General features: G+C 58.1%; 1 protein-coding gene across 3 annotated transcripts in view; it reads left to right on the forward strand.

The window, feature by feature from the left end:
• The window catches only part of PHF14 (PHD finger protein 14), a 122,460-nt gene that overhangs the window by 6,067 nt on the left and 98,765 nt on the right, over positions 1 to 17,628 (forward strand). For all 3 annotated transcript variants that reach the window (XM_044679450.1, XM_044679449.1, XM_044679448.1), the window contains exons 4-7: positions 2,623 to 2,767; positions 9,463 to 9,622; positions 16,147 to 16,258; positions 16,864 to 17,001. In XM_044679450.1, the coding sequence (XP_044535385.1) occupies positions 2,623 to 2,767; positions 9,463 to 9,622; positions 16,147 to 16,258; positions 16,864 to 17,001 (555 nt within the window). The remainder of the gene's footprint in view (positions 1 to 2,622; positions 2,768 to 9,462; positions 9,623 to 16,146; positions 16,259 to 16,863; positions 17,002 to 17,628) is intronic.

Genomic DNA, 17,628 nt, shown 5'->3' on the forward strand with positions numbered 1-17,628 from the left:
CCCTCCCTCCTTCCTTCGTCCCTTCCTTCCCTCCCTCCTTCCCTTCCTCCCTTCTTCCTTCCTCCTTCCTTCCCTCCCTCCCTCTTTCCCTCCCCCTCCTTCCTTCCCTCCTTCCCTGCCTCCTTCTTTACCTTTCTCCCTCTCTCCCTCTCTCCTTCTCTCCTTCCCTCCCTCCTTCCCTTTCTCCTTCCCTTCTTCCATCCTTCTCTCCCTCTCTCTGTCTCTCCCTCCCTCCCTCCCAGCTGTCATAGAGCCCCCTCATGATTTCATGAGGCGCCCCTCCCTCCCCCACCCTTTAATTCACTTAGTTGCTTTAAATTGTGGATTCAGCCTGGTGGAGGTTGGGGCCAGCCAGCCAGCCCAAAGGCCAGCCCAACTGTCCTGCTTCTGGAGGTCAGGCTCTGGCCTCTGGGGAGTGTGTGTGCACATGCGTGTGCAGCTCCTTTTTCTTCTTTTGGGGCACTGAGCTCAGTGTCCTGCGGAGGGGAGGGGGACGTGTGTGTGGGGGCTGGGGCTGACGGCATCGCTGAGCACCAGAGCAGCCGGCTGGCCCTCAGGGGCGTCTCCCCAGTGGCAACTGTCCTGAGGAGGGCCGAGCAGGGTCCGAGGCCGGTTTGCCCCCCTTCAGCGTGAGGCTCCCTGAAGGTGCTCCAGGACGTCAGGCAGCTCAGGGGGGCTCTTGGGGGGGGGGGCTCTAGGCTTGGCCTTCGGCCCCGTCCCAGCCATTGTTGGGGAGCCCTGAGAGCTTCCTCGTCCCTCCTAGGCCAGTGAGTCCTGGCTGGCGTCTGCCACATGTTTGCCTTTGGATTGGCTCGGAGGGTCCCCTGAGGCCTGAGAATGGAGCGGAGGCAGAGCAGCTGCATGTCTCCCACATTCCCTTGAACACTCGCACCCAGAACCTTGGGCCCAGCTGGGCCTCTCTGATGGGATTCGGGACTTCCCAAGAGAAATTCCTTGAACGAGCCTCAGCACGAGCGGCCCAAATGCGCAGCATGCAGGGCTTCCTGGCAGGGGTGGCGTCCCGGGGAAGGAGAGCGTTTGGCCCGGCTGGGCACCCTTGCAGACCCTCCGGAGCGCCCCGTCTAGCAGTGGGGAAGATGGCCGGAGAGGCTGAGCCGCCTGTGCTGCCGTCTCCAGCTCTTGGCTCCCGGCCGGACCCTCACAGCCAGCAGTCCTCACAGCCTTTTGCCGTGCAGCTCGGAAGAGCCTGGGAAGCCTGCGGGGGCGCCTCGGAGGCGGCGTCTCGGCCTTGGCTGCTCTCCCCCTTCCTCCGCTCTTGTCATGCAGCTCTTTCTGCCCCTTTTCCTCCTTGGCCCCGCGGGGAGGGGACGCCTCCTGCAGCAGGTCGCCAGCCCGGCTTTCTCTCCTTTGAACAGTTTTTAATCCAGGCCCCAGCCAGGATGGCCTCGGCCCCTGGGGCTCCCCACCTCCTCCCGCAGGGCTCTTCCCTTCCTCCCCGAGTCTCCCCGTATTTACTTGCACACCATCAGACGGGGAGCTCCTTGCATGCTTTTCGGTGCCTAGCACAGTGCCTGGCACACAGGAGGCGCTTAATAAAAGCTCCCTGACAGAGTGCAGGATGGCACCCGGGCTGCCGTTTTAGTCTGCTGCTTCCTGTCGGGCGAGGAACCCCCCTGGAGGCCAGGCGCAACCCTCGAGCTTCTGTAGGGTGTTTGGAACCCCCCTGGACTGGAGAGGGCCGTGGGGGGTCTGGGCGCCCCCCAGCTGTGCCCGTTATCGACCCACCCTGCAGCCGAGGAAACCGAGGCCCGAGGAGCGCAGGCGCCCCGCTTCACAGATGGAGAAGCTGAGGCTGACCAGACAGGCTCGTCTCTTCAGCCATGGCCGTCCTCCGGTTCTCAGAGCCTCCATTTCCCTCTGCGGCGCCTCGTGGTCAGGCCGCCGTCCTTCGGGCCGAGGCGCGCCCAGGCTGTCCGCAGCGGGCACTTCTGATCAGGCTCTGAGCTTAAATCAAGGCACCCCCCCACGTGCCTGCCCTGACGGCCGCGCCCGGGGTCTGATGGCTGCCTTCCTTCCTGAGCCTCCGTTTCCTCCTCCGAAAGGGAAGCTTGGAGGCCCCCACGGGGGTCCTTGGGCCCGGGCCTCGGAGAAGTGACTTTTGGGGTTCTGGGGTACGGCAGGCAGGGAAGAGCTCGGGGGCGACACTTTTATGGCAAAGAGAAAAGCACGTTCCTGAGCCAAGAACCCTGTGGCAGGCCACGCGGGCCCCGGCACTCCGAGGAGAGGTCGAGGCTGGCCACGTGCCGCCGGGAGACCGATTCCTCCCGAGCCTCGGGCTGGCCCCCGCCACGAACGTCTGGGGGATTGTGGGAGATCCGGAGGCTGGTGTAGACCCTGTCCCGGCTCAGACCTGGCCGCGCGTCTGTCTGTCTATTTGCCTGTCCATCCATCTGCCTGTCTGTCTGTCTGTCTGCCTGCTTGTCTGTCCATCCCACCCCCCGCCTCCGAGGGATGGCAAGTCTCCAGACTCCTCCTTCCTTCCCGAGCGCCGGCCCGCCCAGAAGAGCAGCGGGCTGTATTGTGGCGCCCCCCGCCCCCCGGGACGTCTGGGGGTCTCTCGAGGCCTTCCCGGAGGTAATGGGCGTCGGCCTTGCCTTGCAGGATTCCCTGATTCTTGAGAAGAGCCAGAGCTGGAGCGCCCAGAAGATGGATCACATCCTCATCTGCTGCGTGTGCCTCGGCGACAACAGCGAGGACGCCGACGAGATCATCCAGTGCGACAACTGCGGCATCACCGTCCACGAAGGTGAGCCGGGGGAGGGGCTTGTCCAGGGTCACCCGCCCGGCCGCCCTTGTGCCGGCCACCAGAGGCGCCGGAGCAGGCGAGGGGCGGCGTGTCCCCCGCTTTGTGAGCCCATCGGGGCCGCATCAGCAAAGGCCCCCCTCAGCTCGTTTTACAGATGAGGAGACTGAGGCCGGCGGGCTGAAGCGACTGCCGGGGTCGCCTGGCCTTTGCCCGGCGTGTTACACAAGTGCCTGTTCGAGGCCTTCCCAGAGAGTGGCGAGAAGGGTGGGCACGAGGGCAGAAGGAAGAGCTTCCATCTGGGGCAAAGCCTGCTGGGCAGGCCATGTGGGGGGAGGGGGGGAGCTGCCTCCATTTCCCTGTCTGTAAAGTGGGCAGCCCACAGGATCTCCATAAAGCCCTTGGGCAGGGCCGCGAGGGACCCGGGCCTGATTTGGCCAGAGAGATGCTGTGTCCAAGCAGAGAAGGAGCGGCCTTGGCCGGAGCTCCCCCGGGGCGAGCCGGGAGCTCTGGGACCGTGGGGCGCCCAGGCTTTCCATCCCTGGGGATCCAGCACTTACCGGCACTCACCCCCAGAGCCCTGTTTTACAGGCGAGCAAAGGGACTCATCCAGGGTCACTCGGCTAGTCCGGGTCTAGGGCAGCTGTCCTGGCCCCGGCCCTCAGGCCTCCCCTCACAAACACTTTGGAATCCTCCCCTTCCAAGCTGAGGTCCTGTGGGCTTCCGCCGAGCAATAGCCTCGGAACCAGACTGGTCTGGCTTTTGTTTGTGGTTCTTGCCCCGAGTTTGGGCTTCCACGTGGGGCCGCTCGGTGAAACGGGCGTCTTGGCTCCCCCACGGCGAGATCGAAGACCGACGGGCTTCTCCGTTAGTCTCTTCCCTTTGTCTGTGCAGAAGCTCTTCTGTTTTCTGCTGGACCTTCGCCCGGCATTCTTAGCCCCCCACCTGGGCCCCGGCTTCCTCCCAGAGCCAGACGCCCGGGGGAGACGCTCGTCCCCCTCCTCCTCTCTTCTCGGCCCTCCCCTGCAGTCCGCCTCGGCCCCCCGGGAAGGAGAACTTTCTCACTTGGCCCTTAGCGGATGGCGCTTCCTGGGGGGCTCGCCTGGTTCTGACCTCCCGGTCAGCCTCTCACCTCTGAGAGCCTCCCTTCTCGGCTGCCATCAGGAGGTCTCGAACTCTCCGTGAATCCTCGGTGCTCTGTGGCCGATTCCTGGCCGTCTAGGTAGGGCCGGATTTCATTCTGGCTCCTAGACTGCCTTTTGCCTATCTGCACCCCGAAGTCCAGAGTCACCTCCGGCAGCGTATGGCCCTTCTCGGCAGGCCCGGCCCAGCGGAGCCTCTCCCGGGCCCGCTTGGCGTTCTGGAGGCACCAAGAGCTCCCGCGCTCCAACGTGTCCGTCCTTGCCCTGCCCTCGTCTTCCATAGCCGGCTGGTGGCCAGCTTGAGCGCGCTCGAGGTCCTCGCGGCCGTCCTGTTCATCCCCTCGTCCGGGCCTCGGCCTCAGCAGCTCTCGGGCGTCCTCACCGCCCCGCAGAGCCTCTTCCTTTCTGAGCCCGGCCCCGAGCGGTGGCCAGAGCAGCCTTCCAGGCCCATTGGACGGAGAAGCCAACCTTTGGTTTTCTGACTTTGGCCCTCGTTCCTTCACTCGCATCTACTGCATCATCGGCGGCTGGCTGCGGGCTCTCTCCAGGCCCGCGAGGCTCTGCCGCCTCCTCGCTCTGTGGCCCGCTGCGGCCCTCTGCAGCCCCCTGGCCTGCTGGCCTGGGCCTCTGGGCCCCTCCTGTCGGGAAGTTTGGGGGGCGCCCCAGGGGGCCGTGGCGTGGGCTCTGCCCGCCTGGGTTCAGTGTGATTCCCTTTGGGATAAGCCTTCGGATTGTTTGCCTGGAAAAACCTCCTTCTGAGAAGAAGCCTTTTGCCTTGCCCGGGCTCCCACACTCGCTTGGAGGAAGTGGGCTGGGATCATGGGAGTGGGGGGCAGAAGGACGGCCGGGGAGCCGGGCTGCCTCGGCTTTATTTTACAGCCCCCTCGTTTTCGGGAGATGCTCCGAACTCGGAGCCAGAACGGGTGTGAGAAAGAGAAGTAAAAGTGGAGGCGAGAACCCACCTGAGCAGACAGACGTCGAGGCAGCCCTTCCCCCTCCCCTCCCCCTCCCCTCCCCCTCCCTTCAGGTTGCTCCCCTGTCCTGGTCCTGAGACGGGCTCAGGCCCTCCCTCCTGCCCGCCCTGTCTCCCCCTCCCCCCGTTCCCGTGGACATTCGGGCATCGTTTCTCTGCTTCTTGCTGCTTCAGAAGCTCTCACTGCAGCCCAACGCTGTGGGCTCTGTTTCCGGCCTCTGCGCCCCCTCGTCCCGCCTCATCTGGCGTGGACGAAGCCTTTTTGGACTCTGTCTTGCTGGTGCCAAAGAGGCTCCCTCCAGTCACTTGATGAATGATGGTCAGTGAAGAGCCCTGCCCGAACCGGAGGCCAGCGGTCCGCAGAGCCGGGCTTGCGTTTGGAGACTTCCTCCATGGTGGCTCGCGCCCTCCGCTGGGCTCTCTTTAAGGAAAAGGAAAAGAAGGTTCCGAGGCAGGCTGGAGCTCTGAGCCCGGTTCTGCAGATGATTGTTGTCGTCGTCTCTCGGCCGGCGGCTCTGGCGTGTTTGTGTGTGCGCCGAAGCTCACCCGTGGGGCGCCCCCTCTCTGGCTGCCTCTAGGAGCTTGCTCTGTCGGACGCCGCTTCCCACGCCCCTTCTGGTCAGCAGTCCTCAGTCTTCTATTGAATCAGCGACCCCATCTCCACATTTCTTTTTTAAACTCTTCCCTTCCACCTTAAAATCAATACTAAATATCAGTTCCAAGGCAGAAGAGTGCTAAGGGCTAGGCCATGGGGGTTAAGTGACTTGCCCAGGGTCACACAGCTTGGACATATCTGAGGCCAGATTTGAACCCAAGACCTCCCTTCTCTGGGCCTGGTTCTCCATCCACATTTCTCTGTCTGTGGTCCTTCCTGTGGTAAGAATTCCCTCCACTCTTAGCACCACCATTGTTCTGGTCCTCAGGCCCTCACCTCCATCTTGCAGCCCCCACAGAGCCTCCAGTGTCTCCCCACCGAAAAAAAAATAACTTCTTTCAGTTCACAATTTATTTTCTCTTCTCCGTCTGCCACACAGGATACAGACTGGCCCAGAGGCCCGTCTCTGTGTCTCGCCACACCTGGAGGCTGTTCCTCCTCAGTCGGGACGTGGTGGCCACTTGCTTCTCCAGCGTCTGGGCTTGGGTTCTTGAGACTCTCCCAGAGGCGGGGAGGCGATGGCCGATGATCACAGCTGGCCAGCCTTTCCTCCTGGGCGGCTTCTGGGTTCAGCTCAGACAGAGGAGGGTTCCCTGTCCCTGCTGGGTATCGGCTGGTAACCTCCTTTCTGGTCTCTTGGGTGTCAGGGCCATCTCTGAGGCCCGGGTGGTGTGCCCAGACCAAGGACTTGGATTTTGGGAATGGCTGGGCCAATCTCTGGTTCCACCAGGGAGCCATTTGTTTCCCTGGAACCTTCTTAAAATTTGTCCTGTTCCTCTTTGCCGCCTTTGCTGAGTGGATGGACTCAGGCGGCATCGCCAACTGCCAGCTCTGTCTCTTCCCCCTCACAGAATCTCGGCATTTCCTGCCCTCCACCTGGCATTCCAGGCTCCTTCCTGGCTCCATTCCTCAGGCCTCTCATTCATGAACTTGGAGCCCCTCCTGGAAGGCTCTTCCCGGTGATCCCAGAGGGGCTCAGGCCTCTTCTGCTTCTTCCCTGGCCTCCCTGAGCTGGTCTCGGATCTGCTTTATGCTCAGACGTGGTGCTGCTTGTGTGCCCCGGCGGAAGGGAGCTCCCGGAGAAGAGGCCTTTGCTCTTTGGCTTTGTGAGCTTTGTTTCTCCTTTCAGAAATGGCCAGCTGGGGTAGGCTTGGTGGGTGACAGAGAATTCCCGCAGGACCCAGGCCCTCCCTTCCCGGGCCTCAGACTCCCTCTGGATGTCATGGCACCACTTGGGGCAGAACGTGGGGCACGAGAGTTGGTGCTGATTGACTGTTGAGTGATTGAGTCTATATATGTGTGGAAAATGGAGTTTTTAAAATGAATGGAAATCTTTTCTGAGCGCATCTTGTCATTTCCACTCGTTCAGAGTGGCTTCATGATCCTTTACATGATGGGGAGGCCATTTGGCTTGTTATTTGTTAAAAGTCTTACCTAAAAGCATGGCCTGCGCACTCGGGTGTTCATAAGCATTCACAGGTTTTCTTGTGTTTGGCCATTGTTGTTTTTGCATAAAGGAAGATCCCCGACTTAAGCTGGCTGGAGAGAGTTTATTTTCTTCCTAAACACAATTGACCAGTTTTGACTTGGCTTGAATCTACTTCCACGACCCCTTGAACGGGACTCTCGTGCCAGTGGGTCTTGGTGCTGAGAATCTCGATCCTGTGAACTAAAGTTGGTGCCTGCAGCGTTTCCATCCATCCAGGCAGCCAGCATTCGTTCGCATCCTTGAGCGTCAGGGCAGCGTCCCGAGGGCTGCTAAGCTAGGCTCACCCCCAGAGTCTTTGGGGGTAAATTCTTTTTTCTGCCAGGGGTTCCTCTGATTGTGACGAACGTTTTCTGTTGTAGCTTCTTCTTTCCCTTGAGCTTTCTGTTCACCCTCACGTGGATGTCTAAATCGATTGGAGAATGATATTTCCGTGTCCTTGGTACACTTTATGAGCGCGCGTATCTTATTTGATTCACCAAAAGGCCTGTTCTTGAAAGAGCGCAGGAGAGAGCCCGAGATTCAGAAGGGCTGAGAATAGCTCTCTCCAGACTGAGCACTGACCGCTTCATTTCCAAGTCGGATGACTTTTTCTTGGTCCTCTTCTGCCTGGCTCACTAGCAGTTCCTCAGCATGTCTCCTGGCTCTTCTCTTCCGCCTTCTCTCCACATTCTCAGTTCCACTTCTCTGACCATTCCACAGGCTCCTTTGTGCAGTCTTCCCACAGGGGTGCCCGCTCACCATGGGTATCCCCCAGACTCTGCAAGGAGGCCCCCCCCTTTCCCTTGGCAATCCCCTCAGCTTCTGGGGATTCAGGTTTCATCTCCACATAGATGTTCCTGAGATCTGCTTTATCCAGGCCTAACCTTTCTTCCAGCTCTTACTCTCCCATCTCCAATGCCCTCTTGGACTCTAAAGCCGGGTGCCCCACGCTCCCCCGAAAGCTAGTTTGTCCCCAGTTTAACTCATTCTCTCCTCCTCTGCCCTCCCCTCTTCTTAACGTCTTCATTCACGTGAAAGGCGTCACTCTCCTCCCATTCACCCCGGCGCCTCCTAGATCCTCTCTCTCCTCCTTTCCCCCCAGCCTTGTTTCTACATGCCTCACATTTCTCGTCTCGCACAGCTGCTCCCCGCCCTGCTCCAGGCCCTCATCGGGTCCTGCCTGGAGTGATGCTCTGGTGGTTTTCTGGATAGTCCCCACTGCTTGAGTGTGAATGATCTTTTAACGTGCTGCCCACCCCCTTCCTCGGCCACCTCCACAGCCCAGTCCTGCCCTTCATTCCTGGCCTCCATCACTCTGCAGTCTGGGCTTCCGGGACCCTGACTTTCTGATTCCAAGCGGTTTTCCTGGCCGTCCACGGGCCCAAGATGCCTCTGTCTTTTGACTTTGGGCCCCCTGCAAGTCTTGAGTCACATCTCAGCTTCTGCGAGAAGCCCCTGCATGTCTGTCAGCATTAGCCCCTTCCCTCGGGGATTTCCTCCCATTTTCCCTGCACATTGGTGGCCGTTTGCCCACTGCCTCTCTAACTCATTCCTCAGCTGGCACTTCCCACGTAGGAAGGGCTTCATGATGCCCACTGACTTCTTGGTGGCTCCTCCTCTAAGGTCATCTGTGGCTGGGGGGCTCCTCGGGGGGCCACCCAAGATGGACAGAAGGGCCCCTTCTGATAGGCTGTGGCATCGTCACACTCTGTGTGCTCAGGGCTTCCCTTCCTCAGCGTCTGGCCTCGGTGCCAGTCCTGGTGAGCTTAGATGAGAAAAGGCCTTCCATCGTCACTCTGCCATTGGTCCTCGGAGGCAGGAATGGGCTGCCCGGCTCCAGGGCTTTGTTTTGGGTCAGACAGAGGCCAGCAGCCCCGGCGCTGTGGCTGCCACGTGGAGCTGCCCACCCTGAACAGGCAGGACCAGAATCCTGAGAGACTCCGAATTGTGCAGGACCAAGACGGAGCCGTCGTTGCAGAAAACGCTTTCAGCTCGTTATGGCATTCGATCGCTGTGGCGGCCTCATGAAGTGGGATTCTCACCGACTTCGGATCTAGCACCTCTCTGCTGGGCCGGGCCGGGCTTCCCTCCCATGGGCCAGGGGGTGACATCCCAGCTGTGGCCACCCAGGTGTTCAGTGGGTCCCCAGGTCACTGATGGATGGTGTCAAACAAAGCAACAGATGGGGAGGGAAATTCCCTTTCCATGCTTTTTTGAGACACTTTTCCAGAGACTGGTCTTGGCCCACAAATTAGGAGTTGGTTAATGGGAAAATGGAGGCACTTCCTGGTTCTCCTGGTGCTAGAACTCCTTGAACCCTGGCCCTGTTTTCCTGCCCCCAGGACCCCCGTTCTTGCCTTTGGAGTCCTTCTTCCTGTCCCAGGTCAGTGAGGTGGGCCTCTCGTAAGGGGTTCGGGCCTGCCTCTAAGTCACCTCGTCTCTCGTGCTCTTTGCTTCCAGGCTGCTACGGCGTGGATGGAGAGAGCGACTCCATCATGAGCTCGGCGTCGGAGAACTCCACGGAGCCTTGGTTCTGCGATGCCTGTAAATGCGGGGTGTCTCCCAGCTGCGAGCTGTGTCCGAACCAGGATGGGATCTTCAAGGAGACGGATGCCGGCAGGTCGGTAGCTGGCACGGTTGGTTCTGGGGTGCTGGAGGAGGGTCCTGGCCACACCCACGGCTCGGGGGGTCTTTAACATTCTCCACACAAGCCCCTCGTGGGGGCTTCTCCACGAGCCAGAGATCCAGCCCTTCCCAGTGGCAGCACGTGCCCAGTAGCTGGGGGTCTCACCGTGTTATCTCCTGTGGGGATTCGGCTGCCCGTCCTCTGGAGACATCGCAAGGTCTGTGGCCTAGAAGGCCCAAGTGGCCATTCGGCCTGGCAGAATCGCCCTCGGCCTCAGCCTCGCTGCAGGGAGTGAGACCTTCCTCCCGAAGTGCTCTGAGGCTGGAGAACGTGGCCAGGGAAGGCTGGGCCCAGGACTGCCGGCCAGCCCTCTGGCCTCCTTAGGAAGTGTCCGCCACATCCGCCCGTTCTAGCCATCAGTCAGTCAGCAGATGTGCTGAGCTTCTGTCCTAGGCCCTGCGCCAGGGCCTGGGTGCGAGGAGAGCTGAAACCTCCACGATCCTTGCTGGACGAGCACTCCTCTTCCATTCCCACCAGCCATGGGCAGGGCAAGGAAGGAAGCCAGGAGGGAGCGTATGGCAGGCGGGGGGTCAGCCCAGAGCGGATGCTTAGGAGGGTTGGGGGTGAAGAAGCCGGGAGCCCGGCCTCTGGATGGAGGAGGGCGCTTGCGGGGAGAGAGGCCTGTCCTAGGGGTGAGCTTCAGGGTTGAGTAGAAGCCTCTGGATTCAGGAGGATCACCGGCCAGGACGTCTGCCAACTCGGCACCGACTGATGAGGTGTGGAGGACCTGCCCGCTGGGTGCTGCTGCCACCTTTGCTGGCGCTGGGCCCACACTCTCCCCTTCGGGGGGGCCCCCCTGCTCTGGGCCGCTCTCTGGCCCTCTCCCTTCCCACTTCCAGGGTGCTTTTTCCATCTTGAGCATCTCCCCTAAGCTATGGGGATGACGTCCTCGGTCTCGCTCCTCCCCACACTCTAACTGCCCTTCGGCTTCCCTCCTGGGAAGCTCCCCAGAAGGTCCAGGCCACCGCGGGGAGCGGGGCTGAAGCGCAGCCTGGCTTCGGCCTCTGGCCGGCGCTTAATCCTTCTTTTTCGTTCAGCCACCCACACACGACGTTTGTCATGGTCCCCCCGACTTCCTTCCCCGCTCTGACATTCTCGGTGGGAACGTAAAGAGTTCACAGGGACTTGTTGGACTGGAGGGAAGACGACCACCGTCTGTTGGTCTCATTAGATGCTCGTTCTCACGCGGTGCTGCCCTCCGCCCTGCGCCTTCCTCTTCCATGAGTACGTTCTTGGGGCACCGGCACAGAGAGGTGCCCCAGGGCAGCGGGCGGCAGGGACCCCGGGAGGCTCCGCACCCCTGTAGAAGGCCTGCACAGAATAAAGGCTTGTGACTGTTTAAATTACTCTCGTTGTGCCTTTCTGATCAAAATCAAATGCTCTTTTCAGCTTTGGTTGTATAAAATGCGCGTGAATTTTAAAATGACTAACTAAATAAGCCCCCCCCCCCCCATGTAGATTCTGTCTCTGGTTCCTTCTGTTTCCGTGAGCCGTCATCTTCTCTTCTTTTCCTTAACGTCTGTCATCGTTGCTCAAAGCAAAGTGGGTGGGAGAGTGGCAGCGGTCTTCTTGGATCCCCAGTTGGTCTTCGTCTTGGGTTCTAGGGCCAGCCGCATGGCTCACCCGATGGCCTCCAGCCCCTCTCCCGCCAGGACAGCAGTAGCTTCAGCCTGTGACGCCGGTGGCTAGCCCTGTCCTAGGCAAACCTGGGCAGCTGCTGCCCCCCGGCCTTTCCTGATCCAATTCCTTCAGGCCCAGAGAGCTCCCCTGTAGTCCGGCGGGCCCAAGATTTCCATCAATGCAGGCACGAGGCTGACGCTAATCCTGAATCGGACACGATGGCACGATGCAGGCAGCAGACAGTGAAAGAAGGACTGGCTCACACCTTTTCTTCCTCACACTTCACCAGCATGGAAGAGGGGTTCTGCTCTCCCCTCGTGAGTGTGGGGGAGACTAGATCCAGTGCAGCCATCAGCACATGCTCGCTGAACCCCACCGGGAGCAGGCGTTGTCCTGAAGCCGGCCCAGGGGGTGTCTGAGGGGCTGAGCCCCCCTCTGGCCAGCTCCGTCACTTGGAGGAGGATGCTCAAAGCCATAAGCCTCTGTGATGGTTTCCCTGGCTCGGTCCCGACCCCGGACAGACAGCACGAGGCCCAGCCCATGTTGGGGAGCAGCTTCCGCTGCCCAGGCTGCGCAGAGATGGGGCTACTCGGGTTCCTGTCCTTCACGGCACTTGCATTCCTGCTCCTGGAGCAGACATTGGCTCCCGGGAGCACCTTCTGAGGAGTCGGGGTTTGGCCCTGTCCAGAGAGGGCAGGAGGTACCTTTTTTCCAGGCCAGCCAGCGGGCGTGTGTCTGCTTCTGAGAAGTCCGACTTCCTGAAAAGACGCCCTTGCGGGCACGGGCCTCAGCACAGGCAGCGACTGGTGCTTGGGTGGCGGCGGCCCCACAGATGGGCCTTGGGTGTCTCACGGTGGGTCGGGAGGCTCTGACCCAGAAGCACGGGGCAGACGTTGTGGGATGCTTTCCAAGACTGCACCGTCTCCAAAGGAGCCGAGGAACACGGCCGCGGCACGCCTCCATCTTCCTCCAGAGAAGAATATTTCGTCGGAGGGCCTCGAGGCGAGGAGCAGCAGAGGTGGCGGGGAGCCGAGATCTCTCAGGTCTGCTCCTGGCCCACAGCTCTTGGTCCCCGACACTCCGGGTCTCCCCGCACTGCCCTTTCCTTGTTTTGTCGGGCAGCCGCCATTTAACGATTCCGTCCTTTTCTCTGGCTGTGGCTTGCCACTAGGTGCTCCTGTGGCCTGTCGTCCCGGGGCTCCTCCAGCATTGGGGTTGTCCCTTTTTGGTCCGCTTGGCCAGTCTTGAGGGCATGAGGTGGAACCTCAGATTCGCAGCTTTGTTGTCACCGACTCCATTGGCCTACTGAATTGGAAAATGAATGCATACAATGAAATGTAGAGGAGTGCAAAGGAAGCTAATTATGTTGAAATAGTTGTGTAAACTCATAGACCCCCCTTTAAGAATGTTAGTGATTTGGGGCATTTTTTTTTCCCTCTGAGAATAGCTCGTAGGCAGAGAGGTGGCTCTGCTGGCTGGAGTACCAGGCCTGGAGCTGGGAAGACCCAGGTTTAAATCTGGCCTCCAACATTTACTGGCTAGCTGTGCAACCCTGAGCCAACTCACCTAATGCTGTTGGCCTCAGTTTCCTCATCTGTAAAATGAATTGGACAAGGAAATGGCCAACCACTCATGTCTCTGCCAAGAAAACCCTGATGGGGCCATGAAGAGTCAGAACTGAAACATCTGAATAACAACATGTTTCCTTAGAAAACTGCCTGTTCCTGAACTTTGATCACTTATCAGATGGGCAATGGCAAGGAGCTTGGATCTTTCCAGGGGAAAACCACACAAGGGATGGATATTTTGGCTTTGGATGTTGCCAGGACATTGAGAGGAGTCCCCCAGGGTTAGGAACATACCCTTTGCAGGAGTGGTTTTGCAGAGCAAGAAGGGGGAGCCAGGAAGAAGGGCACCCATCAGGGACAGCAGCCTATGCCTGGGCCTGGCTAGATCTTTGCTTTAAAGCTGGAAGGGACCCCTGAGGTCATGGAGTCCGTGCCTCTCCTTTATGAATGAGAAAACGGAGGCGTGCAGAGACCCTAAGACTTGGGCAGGGTCACTCTGCTGGTAAGTTCTGAAGCTTGGTTTGAACTCCTTCTGAAGGGACCAGCCCAGGGCATTCACGTGGAGGGCTCTAGGCTGGTTTGACTGTGGGGTGCTGGCTTCACTGGTGGCTCTTCTGCCCCATTGCCTGTGGGTGCAGGCCTGTGATGGACTCTCGTACCTACTCTAGTTCCTTATTGGGCTGCTCAGTGGTCATTTGGTCTGGTGGGAATTTCAGATTTTTGAAGCAGAAACATTTGCCATGTGGTCTGCCTCCACTGAGGCAGCTGCTTTGCTCTCCAGTGGCACCGGACTCCTGTTTCTGGAGGGGCCCCAGCTAGGCCCTCATCTCTCATCAGCACTCCTCGTCTACTTTGTCTCCATCTTGCCTGCTGCCTCCAGCAGGTCCTTTTCCCCTGCCTCATTGTCCCTGCTGCCACTCCTGTGTGAAAGCTGCCAGTAGTCAGTTTGCTTATTTGTTGGTGCTGGCACTAGCTGGGGGGACCCTTTGCTGTTGCCCAGAGTCCTCAGGCTGGCCCTTTGGGGCAGTTCTTGGCTGGAGGGAGCCTTACTTTAGTCTCTTGCTGAGTCTCTCATTCCTGATCTGGTCCCATTTTTTGCGGTCTGTGCAATAGACCTCTGAGAGCTGGGTCAGCTGCGCCTTGGCACTCTTCTCCCATCTTTCAGAGATGTTAAGGGGTCCCCTAGACTCACTTCCCACCTTTCTGCCAATGACCAGGCCCCCATCCTCAGCTGCTTTTGCATTTTCCCCAGGGGTTCCCGTTGGCCTCTCCAGGTCAGTGTGTCTCCAGGAGAAGTCATTCTCTTTGCCCCCAAACCCAGCTTTGTTGGGGACTTCTCTCATGCGTTGTGGGCACCATCTTCCTCTCCCACGGTCTCAACCCTGCTGGCTTGCTGCTCACTCACCTGCACCCTTCCTGCTTTGTTCCCTCACTCCCTCTCCTGGACGATGACAGTTCTTCATTTGACTTCTCTTTGGATGGATCGAAGCTTTGGGAGACCATTAAGACAGTCTTGAAGAGGAGAGGACCTCCTTACTGATGCTGGGGGATGTCGATGAAAAGAGGAGGGGACCCCCATGAGGAGAAAGTCCCGGACTCGTACCTGAATGGCTTCGTGGGGTGACTCACTGCTGAGGGGGACATCCTTGGCAATGGAGAAATGGCCTCAACAGGAACCGTGAACTTGGGGCGAGGGGAAGCCGATGACTGAACTCTCGTGGATGGGTCGCGTCGAGGTGTCTGCGGGATGTCTGCGGGCCATCCTGTTGGAAGTCCTTTGCCACTGGGTTGCTCTGTGCCTTTTATTTCTTCCAAGTGTCTGAATGGTAGTTTAGCTCGATCTTTGTTGAATATGGAGGAGATGAAGCTCACAGACTGGGCTACCATTCCTTTGGCTTTTAAACTCTGTTTTTGAAGAAGAAAATGAAGTGTTTAATTCCAGATGAGTAATAAAGACTTTGATGATGGGAATGATGCTAGCTGGCATTTTTGTGGCACTTGTTGGTTTAGAGAGTGCTTTCTACAGTTCTCATTTCAGAGAAACTATGGGAAGTAGGTGCTCCGAGCGTCCCCATTTTACAGATGAGGACAAGGAAGAGTCAACGTCTCCCAGCTGCATGGTGCCCTTGACCCTGTAGAAAACTACATCAGGCTTGAGGAAGGATATGGAGTTGCCTGGGAGCTGCGGGTACAGAGGCATTCCTCACCCTTCTCAGGTGCCCAGCACCGTGCTCCTGGGATCCAGGATTTTTAATTCTGAGGCCATTTTGGTGTTAGACCCTCATCTCTTTTTAAGGACATATTTTAGTTGTTGCAACTCTCTTAATGTTAGTTCCTGAAGTACTCAGAACAAGTAATGGGATCAGATTTTTGGCCTTAATTATTGATTTTTAGTAAGCTCACAGCACATTCTTGCTCCCATTGAGGTCAACATGGGTAGAATTAGAAGGACAGGAAGCAGTGAGGAAGTTCATTTCTCTGTCTTTTGATATAGCAGTTTAAATGTTTGCATTCAGTGACTTTAAACTAAGAACCAATACTGACCATTTTCCTGTTATCACTCATAGTAGAATTAAAAGGACAACTTTGATGCCAGGGAGGCCATCTGCCTCTTGAATCCCCCCTTTTTCCTTCCTCTGCCTTGTTCAGGATGAGAGTTTAGGTTCATAGATTCAGAGCTGGAAAGAACTTTAGACTCTGGTGTCTAGTCCTTCCTTTTACAGATGAGGAGACGGAGGCTTTGGTGAAGTGGCTTGTCCAAGCCTGCAGCTCCGTCCTGTGATGAAGGCAGAATCCCTGACTGGAAGGGATCCTGGGGATGCTGCTCAGGCATCCGTAAGGGGAGCAGGAAGGAGGTTTAGCTGTGGGGTGCCTGGCCTGAGGCCCTTTTACCTGCCTGTGTGTCCTTTCTGCCTTTGGACTTGAGCCCTCAGTTTCCCCAGCCTGTCATTCGTTTCTTGTCTAGATCATTTCCCACCGTGCTCTCGCTCGTCTTTCCCTCCTGAAGCCCGACTTTCCCATCCCTCTCCCAGAGAACTTCAGACCTGAGAGAAGGCTCTGGGACTAGGTGGGTGTGGAATACCCCAAATCTCAGTCCACCTCCTTTGCGCATTTGGACTGAGGAGCTTCATCTTTAGGAATCCTTAAAGCCGCTCTTTTCCTGTGAGCTACGTTGGGGGAGCTCTCGGAGGGAAGACCTCAGTCCTTCGGGACCCCGTGCCCGGCCCAGAGGCTCCTCGCTGAGGGCTGTCCCTGTGTCTGTCCTCGCAGGTGGGTCCACATCGTGTGTGCCCTGTACGTCCCGGGAGTGGCTTTCGGGGACATTGACAAGCTGCGGCCGGTGACCCTGACCGAAATGAATTACTCCAAGTACGGGGCCAAGGTAAGACGGGCGTCCGGCTGTGCCCGGACACTGCCCGTGGCCTTTCGGGCCATTTCCTCTGCCTCTCTGGCCTGCTCTGGAGCGCCGGAAGGAGTTCAGACACAAGAGCTCGGCCAGTCATTCCCTTCCACATCTGCCCTCCACATGCCCACTGCCAGGGCCACGTTCCTGGCCTTCATAGCCACAGGCCTGCTGCCGTTGGGATGGGCCTCCCAGAGGGAAGGAAAGGTCTCACACGACACACTCAGCAAGTGGTGGGGTCACACTGCCAGTTTGCTTTTCAGTGTGGACACTCTAATGGCCTCTGAGTGAGAAGGTGGGGGTCCTCCCCTCGCCAGCCATCTTAGTCTTCTCCCCCAGTTCCTGTGGCTGGGCTGGGGAGGAGGAGGACCATCGGGCTCCCAGGCTGCCCTGGTGTGGCCTCTGCATGCTGCTGGACCCCCGAGAGGGCCCGTTTCCTAGGCATTTGTCATCCTGGGGTGAAAGGAAGCCCTGCTCGTGCCCGGCCCTCTGCCCCCGATTGGAGTCACCAAGGCAGGGAGTTGAGTTCTTTGCTTAGGGGTGGCAGGGGTCTAGTGAACCGTTTTCCTTTGGTTCTGTGGCAGGAATGCAGCTTCTGTGAAGATCCTCGTTTCGCTAGAACTGGCGTGTGTATCAGTTGTGATGCGGGAATGTGCCGGGCCTATTTCCACGTCACCTGCGCCCAGAAGGAGGGTCTGCTTTCTGAAGCTGCAGCCGAGGAGGTAAGCTCCAGCTGGCCCAGGCCGGCCAGAAAGGGAACCGTCCTTCCCATCCTTCTTAGGCCCCCTCCATCTCCACACTGCTCCGGAGACACAGAGGGAGGCTGCCACTTCCCTCGGCACCAGCACTCGTGGTGGGATCAGAAAGCTCAGAGCAGAAGCCCTTCAAACAGAAACGGAAAGAGCACTGGAATTGAGAAAATGAGGGACCCATTTGTTAAGAGACAGTGAATTGAAATGCATTTAAAATTTTTATTAATTCCTCTTTTCTCCTTTTGTATTATTTTTTCCAAAGTGTTTACATAGTTTTCTTTGGATATGAGAAGCAGTGCAGCCGAGTGGATGGGGCAGCTTAAAAAATATCAATTTTACTGATAAAAAGGCTTTTAAGAAGGATACAAAAAATGAACAGCACAGAGGGCTAAGGGGAAAGGAGCTGTGACTTCTATTAAAAAGAAGACTATATCTCAGGGAACATTAGGGCACAGGGAAAGGAGTACTAAATTTCCATTCAAAAAGATCTGGTTTTGAATCTTGCCAGTGCCATTTAGCAGCTTTATGACAGAGGCAAATCCATGAAAGCTCCTCAGCCTGTTTCTTCATTTCTAAACTGGGGCTCAGAATATGTGC

This window comes from Gracilinanus agilis, chromosome 5 (genome assembly GCF_016433145.1).
Source record: "Gracilinanus agilis isolate LMUSP501 chromosome 5, AgileGrace, whole genome shotgun sequence".
Classification (NCBI taxonomy): domain Eukaryota; kingdom Metazoa; phylum Chordata; class Mammalia; order Didelphimorphia; family Didelphidae; genus Gracilinanus; species Gracilinanus agilis.